The sequence below is a fragment of the Anser anser genome, assembly GCF_964211835.1.
Source record: "Anser anser genome assembly, chromosome: 1".
Classification (NCBI taxonomy): domain Eukaryota; kingdom Metazoa; phylum Chordata; class Aves; order Anseriformes; family Anatidae; genus Anser; species Anser anser.
In genome coordinates, this window is record NC_139720.1 from 31114499 (window position 1) to 31122956 (window position 8458).

An 8458-nucleotide genomic window follows, 5' to 3' on the forward strand; every position below is an offset into this window, starting at 1 on the left:
AAGTGTCAATAGCAGAAGCCTTGTACAAGCCCAAGAATAAGATGCAGCTTTTATCCTTTTGTTTCAGAGAGGTCAAGTGAAAGCAGCCCGAGGCACCTTTACAAGAGATTTGGGCAGGTACAGTTCAGGCACAGTACTGCAGATCACGAGGCCCTGCCTGGGACCATGAGGGCGCAGAGAAGCCTGTGGTTGGCACACGTTGGACTGGGCAGCAGGGTTTTAGGATGGCAGCTGGAGTTTTGGTGTGGTGGTGTAAATTATGTCAGGTTTTATTTCTGGTTTTCTAACAATGCAATTCGCCTTCAGTTCAAATCTGTATGGATCAGCCAATACAGTAGTAAATAAATTTGTGACCAGTTACTCTCATACAATTGCATTTGAAGTTTTTTCCTTTGCAATCCTGTGTCACTGCATGTATGATTCCTTTGGTTTGCAATCGTGTACGCTTCCCGTAGATACCCAGGCTATTCAGGGCCAAGTTCCCAGCTTATGAAGACAACAGAAAGTGGCTTACTCGCTTATTTTTTTTGTTTGTTTTATTTTGAATAATCCAACACTAATTGGTTTTCAAGAACTGAGTAGCTGGATCTTCTTCCTTTGCCTTTGCTCATGATACTATTCAGCTAAGAATAGCTAACTTGTGCCTGCTCCTCAGGATACTTTTATCCCAACCATGTGTTTGGGAACTAGACAGTACAGCCATGTCTGCATGCCACATCTGCCTCACATAACAAACTCTGCCAATTCCAGCTTGGGTCTGTACATTATGCTGCCAGTCTTCCCCCAGTAACATGGAGACAGGAGAACTTTATTTGACCTGATAATCAGTTGCTATTGTCAGAACTACGCGATCAAAGAGAAATTGGCAGGACATTGGTTTGGCACCACCCTTAAAATTTGTCAGCATCATTTTATTGCAAAATTAAAGATAAATATTAATGTCCAAAACCTCTGATTTCAGTATTCACCACTTTCAAGTATCTGAACTGAGACAGGCAATGAAAACACAGCAGTGGTTCTGTAGAATAACTGAATTATAAAAATATACCATGAAGACAGGAAAATATGCTGGATTTTCCTTCTATTTTTTTTCCTGTAGTAAATGCACACGTAATTGATAGATCTTGGATTCTTGTTACCTGTGTAACAAAACACAATCATTTTTAGGAAAGAACTTGAGTATTTTACTGGACTGCACCTTTCCTAATTGGTAACAAAACCCTGGCAAGTTAAAAAACAAAACAAAACAACAACAGCAAAATAAAAAACAGATACCCAGAAGCTATATAGCACTGCCTGTATCAACAACATAGTTATTTACTTTAGGAGTGTGAACTTGTAAACTCTGCATTTCTCTTTCAGAAATTATTTACAGGAGAAATTAGAATCTAAGCATTGGTGAGGAATGCTTTCATTTGATAACTGGATTTTTTTCATTTTCATGTGCTTCCATAGTGCCTGAAGAGACTTGTACATTCAAGTCTCTGATTCTGCTGTATGGATTAAACACCCTGGCCAGACTACGGGAATGTGTCAGTCATCCCTCTTAATGAGACACTGATGCCTAGTGGAAATCTAAGTGACAGTGAATTAGAAAAGATACAGTCCAGCTAAAGAATCAAAATGCAAAGGCAAATGAGAGCACAAGATATTCAAAATATAACTCTCAAGAAAAAAATTGCCAAATTTGCAAAAGAAAAAGGTTTATAATATTTTTAAATGTCTTCTTTAAAATGTAAAGGAAGTCCTGCAAAGAACTTAATCAGGGGAAAAATAAAAAAAAAAAAAAGAGCTGTCAGTCAGGGCACAGTGATGCCCTTGGGGCAAGGCAGGGCAAGCCATTGGGGCAGTCTGGGTCTTCTGAGGGGTTCTCCCTTGCACAGTTCATTTTAGTTTATCTTCCCCCAAGTATAGGTGAACAAGCAAGGAGTGGATGATGATCAGGATCTGGAAAATGCAGCCCAATCCACTTTGCTATAAACAAATAAATAAATAAATGAATGAATGAATGAATAAATAAACAGGAATAACTGCTGTTCAAATACATTATGATGGAATAAATGTAGAAGTGTTCATATCCTGTAGTTTGACACTGTGGTACAATAACCACAGGGGGGAATTAAAAAAATGGGAAATAAAACATTTGAGGGCCTAAAATATCATTATTTTGAACATTACAGACAGTGATCCTTCACTGATTGTTTTAAAGAATTTGTGGCATTTCCTTCAGTACATGATCAAGATATCTGAAATATTGACGTCTAATATTGCTCTAAGAGTTTTATAGAAGACATTGAGCTAGTTATTTGAGAAATCAAGCTCTACCAAATTATTTATAAATCCAATAACAAGTATATGAGCGACACAGAAATGTAAGCAGCAGAAGTTACATTTTTTTACTCTCAGAGACCAGCTCAGCTGGTGTAAACGGAAATGGCTCCATGGCAGTCTGTGAACAGTACTGTGATGTATGTCAGTTCTGGATCTGGGTGACTATTTGCACATAATCTGAATACCTGTTTCCATGAAAATATAAACCTTTTGAGTCTTTCAATGTATTTTGCTGCAAATTCAGTAGAACTAGGACACAGGTCATTCCTTGAAGCATTTATATTTACACTTCACTATAACACTGCATTTTTAATATATAACTAACTGTAATTGAAGGAAGCAGAAAGACCAAAAAAAAAAATATCTTTAACCACTGGATTAAGTCAACAGGGACAACCTAACTGAGAGCTAATTTGAAATAAAGTCTTGGAAAGAGAATGGTTTAATACAACAAATATCCCATCAATAGTACGGATTACATTTTGGACATTTGTACCCCAAATAAGGAAATTGTCACTTAAGTTTGGTAATTGATCTAACTGGGAACATGTTGAGGGGTAGAATTACTAAACATTAATTAAAAAGAGGGGAGGAAAATGGTGAATAAAAAATTAAAATTTCAATTATAATAGAGTCTTTATACAGATTCATCCCATTCCTGTCTGGCTCTGGCACTATCTTCACCCAGCCTCTTTCTCTTCCTTCTTGCTAGAGACTTTTCTAGCCATTTGGACTGGGACACTAGCTTTCTCCACCTTAAAGAACAGCGGTACCCCTTTCTGGTCTAACTATGTGGGAAATAGAAATGAGAGGATATTCAATCATATCAGCACACATTAACCTGAAGTGTAACTATTATTATACATTGCCGCTTCTCACAATTCAATCAGTATTTACTCAGTATTACTTTGAGTACAACTCAAAGGTTATTAAAAAAAAAACTTTTGCTTTTCCATTGAAATACGAGTTTGAGATTGCTAGCAATCATAAAAATGATGCATGAATAGCACTGATATAGCATTGATATAATGTAGGCAGATGATATGCAAGCATCACCAATAATCTCTGTGAATGCAGCTCTGGTCACACCTGAAAGAGCCTTGCTAATATTCCTTCCATTCTGCTGGGATTAGATTGTAGACATTGGGAGGGGAATAAATAGCTACCTGCATAAAACACCCACACACTAGCAAGCGAATGGCGTTTTGAAATAAAGATATGCAGATTTATTTTTACCACAAAGGTGAAATGATTGAATTAGAACCTGAAGAGGTTCTGAGCACATTCTGTCAATAAATCACATGCCAGAACAAACAGGTCTGAATACAACCTGCATAAAAATACGCAGAATGCCAAATGGGAGTGTACACTCCTAGTGCTTATTTTTATTTAAGGCATGTATACATTTTAAAATGTGTGGAGAGTTTCAGCTAACTGCTTGCACATCAAGAAATGCATGGGAGATCAAATCCCGCGTTGATGGCTTTGTAATAGGAAGCCACAAACCTGGAACATCACTGTGCTACTGACCTTCTGTGATTCACAACAGCATCAGACACTGAAGTAGGTTGTCAGTGTCACAAGGAAACTGAATTCTTTTTTAAAAAGGACAGTAAGCTACTCAGAATTGTATACATGTATATATGGAGTTAATAAAAACAGGTATTAATTACAGCTGGCAAAAAAAAAAAAAAAAGACTTTCTGCTTATTTCTCAAGATTTGTCAAGCTGTCCCCCAATCACGTTACAATGACAAACAATTCAATTTAAAAACATATTCAAGTCTAATTATGTCAGATTCCTTTCCAAGTATGTCTCAGTTTGTTGGGTTAAGTTATAGAAAATTGCTACTTAGAAATCCAGAATCACAGAAGTAGTTTTTGACGTGAAATATCTGAGATACTTTATGTATCTTTGCCAGTCTTTACAAGAATTCATTTTGATAACACAGTGGTGATGGAAGTATTGATTCAAGTTTGCACAACACAGAAACTTCTGCATATGCTACAGAACTGCAGAAAAATATATTTATACAACAAAAGGCAATTTTCCAGCTTCCTTATCCACAAAACAAGATACGATGGTGAAATATTGATATGTCCTGCAAACATGGCAAATGTAACAAAACAAGAAAAAGCATTCAACATTTATGCAGAAGTAATGTTTTCCTCAGGGTCTCTGTCTACAAGATGAATGCTTCCTGTGATCACCGACTCTTCTTGAGCTGAGGTGTTCTCCAGCTGCTTATTTGTGCAATATGGGATGTGGCCACAAAAATACATGTAAATCCACGGGTTGGTACAACTATTTAAATTGCCGAGAAGCATGATAATGGTGAATGCTGAACCTGGAATGAAGTAGTTAAAGGGATAACAGAGTAAATTAAGCATTCATGCAAGTAACATTTTCACAATCTGCTGCTTTATGGTGTACTTGCTCATATATTAATGTTACAGTAATACTGGGAAAATCCCATGTTTTCAATGCCATTTTTAACTGTCTAAGGTATAAAGCATACTGTATTGTATGCATTTCAGAGTTAAATAGTTCTTTACAGCTCTTTTTTGATGTAGCTGCATTACATTTAAAAGCAATTGCTAACTTGCTATACAGACACATACAAACACAGATATTGATATAAATATATGTAGAGTAATACTCAAATTCACACTGATAGAAAGAATTCTTAAAACAAAGATCAGATTTATTTTTTTTTATCAGACACAGCTATTATTTATATATTTTAGGGTTAATATCTTTAAGTTTTCAATAGGTGAACTTAAATAAACTCACCTACCAGAGAGCCTGCCTTTCACAAAGAGGCAAGTATAAGTTTGACATGATTAATCTTGTTTCCAGCATGGTGTTCTTTGATACATCTACTAGGCTTTTTTTTTTTTCTTTATAAAGAGCTGTTTCATGACTTTTAATTGTCTTATAGTGTACTACAGATACTCATCAACATGATTTCAATATCCAAAAAATCAGATTTCTTAGAACACCACTGTTCTATACATTAAATAAGAAATATTTATTTTATTACATTGAATAATTAACCATTTCTTTTCATCGCAAGAGCCCCAAATACTGCCGCGATAGTATCTGAAACCTCCAAAAGTCTGAACTGAACCCTTGCCAGAACATTACTTTCACTGTGCTGTTTGTTAATCACAGAATCATTCACCACTCAAAACACACACACCCTTACTTACATGATGTTTTCAACACATAATATATGAAGTCCTCTGTATCTAAGTCTATACAGTAGATAAACAATACAGTAATTTATTTTTAATCATAGCCAAATGATCACAGATAACTTTTACACAAAAGCAAAGTCCACATCTAAAGCTATGTGCTAGCCTGCTATGAAGTTATTAATGAGGATGGAGAGTATCTTACCTTCAGTAATGACACTTGGGAACCACACAGACCACAGCTGTGCAATGAAGAAAGGTGACCAGCAGAGAACATATGCAACAACTGTCACCACTGTCATTTTTACAGTCTTGATCATAGCCTTTGAAATACAGTTCACACTGCTTGCTCGGGATGGCAGGACTTGCTTCTGATTTGTTACTTCATATTCATTCTGTTTTTTCACATATATATTTCTTTTGATTATTTTGCAGATCTTAACCTGGCATGTGATAAGGACGGCTGAGGGAATGAAGAATATAACTACAAAAATCCAAGTCACGTATGCCCTAGGGCCCCACGGTTGAATAAACTCAGCCCAACATTCAAAGATACCTGGAGATATTTCAGTCTTAGAAAAGATAAATACCTGTGGTAGGCTAAGAATCAAGGATATAGACCAGCTGGTGCAAATGGGAATGTTCCACAGAGCTCTCTTCTTTTGGAAAGTGACCATAGGGTAGCAAACTGCTTGATATCTGTCCACTGTCATGACCACTATCATGTAAGTGGAGGCAAACATGCCCAGCAATTGTAGATACTTGATAATTCTGCACAAGAAATCTGGCCCTATGAAAACATCTGTAATATCCCATATAAGCTGAGGCAGTACTTGAAAAAAGGCTACCACTAAGTCAGCTATGCTGAGGTGAAGCATGAATACATACATCCTAGAGAGCTTCTTTCTTCTTCTCCACAGCACCAAAATGAGAATAAAATTGCCCACAGACGCTGTCAGAAATATCACCCCCAGTACAGCAATCTCTACTTGAGCTAATTGCTCATCTCTTTCTGGTCTTCCAACGGGATCTGACTTATTTGTCAAACTCAGGAATCTGTGAGTAGAAGGACTTTCAGTCTGATGTGTGCTATCCTGCATAGGAAATGAAAAATTCTTCATAGTGCACGGAAGCTACTCACAGTAGCTGCTACTTGCGACTCAGGTTGACAGCTGTGAAGTGCTGGCTGGCGAATAAACCAGCACAGGTTCAGGTTTCAGGATATCTTCGAGCGAATCTCCTCCTGCTTGTGCGAACCAAAGCACTGGACCTGTGTCTCGATAAAATTCTGCCTCTTGCTGGAGTGCAAAAAGGCTTTATATAGGCTCCGAGTCGAGCCTTATGTAACTCCAGAGTCATCTGGTAGGCTGCAGGGACCCGAGCCAATAGCAACGCGAGCCACACAATTGGGTGAAATACATAAATAAAAGGAGAACTTCACAGGCTCGACATAATTAAATTACTCACTTCAGTCAAAAGCCGAACTTGTAAATAGCTGCGGCCAAAATCATGCTCAAACGATATTACTCATGAGAGTTCACTCGGATATTTTTTACGCAACCCAGGAGTGTGTGCTTCAGCTTAATCAGAAGGAATGTTTGGACGTAGATGGAAAGTTGGGCCCCTGAGCTCAGATGCATCGTAACTGCGCTCCTCTGGGCTCCTGGGGCAAGACCACATCCTAAACGCAGCACAGACAAAGAGATACATTTTTCCATAGTTTTTTTTTTTTTTATTTTTTGGAGGGGGGGTATCTAAGTCACCTTATTCTGAGAAAAAAAAATAAGAAAGAAAGAAAGAAAAGAAAAGAAAAAAAAAAAAGGCTTTTAACTGCCCTAAAAATAATCTTTTTATTTCAAGAATAGGGTCAAGCCTTGGATGTTTGTTTGTTTGTTTGTTTTTTTCTCAGCAAAATGAAAAATAACACATGTGAAATAAGTTACTTTTAATGGGACTGTGAGTCTACTGAGAATTTAATAGGAAAATAAGTGAAAATTCAGTGGGAAATCCAACTGAGGAAAAGGTCTGTACAAGGAAACGGTTTCCTAGGGTCTCTATACTCCTAGTGCTAAAGGCTGAGAGGTCATTTTTCACTATCTGATCCTTTTTATCTTTGAGTAGTAAGTCATATCATGACCACAAGAATTTCATTGTTCTTCAATCTTCCAGTGTAACTTTTGCATATTGGTAGTGGCAGATAAGAATAACAATTTTGATTTAATTTCATTTGTTCTCCCTCAGTCTGTCCTCTTAATCACAAAAAGATGGATTTAATAAAAGGAATTAATTCAATATGAAAGATAACACATATTGGTTTGCAACCTTGTCTGAAGCTAGAGCACTCATATCCTTTTGGATAAGGTCAGGGGACTGGTAATTTGAAGTTCTTCTGAAGAGGAAACTGATAAGGTTAAAAGTATACACACTGCATGTATAGTACGCTATATATCTATACTGATTTATCTTTGTGATCATGACTATGTTATAAAAGCAGCTGAAAGATGAATAGACATCTTGAAACTGAATGTGTTCACGTATCAACAGACAGGGGTAGGGCAAAATTCATAAACAGGATGCTGAACTACAAAGGTTTATAAGGGCAGTGAGATCCCTTTTCTCTCCGTCTCTTTGCCCCTTCCATCCTAGCACGGGACTGATGTTAATATCTCAAGCAAGAGTAAGACTGTGAGAGCAGACAACAGACAAGCAGAACAGCTTCGGTAAACTTCGCCACTGACAGCAGCTATTAGAGTCCTTATCCCAGATTTATCTGAACACTGCTGCAGCTGCCTGAGTCTACAACAGCTTTTCTTTATGACTGTGTTGTGAAGGCTATGAATCATAACAACTTAATCTAATATACCTGATTTTTTATTATTACTTTTTCATAACTAGAAACCTGTTTGTAACAAACTTGGATTCCTAAGGTT

The 8458-nt window shown here is 37.0% G+C and overlaps 1 protein-coding gene across 1 annotated transcript; it reads right to left on the bottom strand.

The window, feature by feature from the left end:
- Positions 1-2116: 2116 nt before the first annotated feature.
- On the bottom strand, positions 2117-8169 carry LOC310892822 (arg8-vasotocin receptor-like). Its single transcript, XM_083821050.1, has 2 exons — positions 5734-8169; positions 2117-4678 (listed from the first exon to the last, which is right to left on the bottom strand). Exons 1-2 carry the CDS (start codon positions 6647-6649, stop codon positions 4479-4481), a joined length of 1116 nt encoding a protein of 371 aa, XP_083677176.1. The 5' UTR covers positions 6650-8169; the 3' UTR covers positions 2117-4478.
- Between the last annotated feature and the right edge of the window lie 289 nt (positions 8170-8458).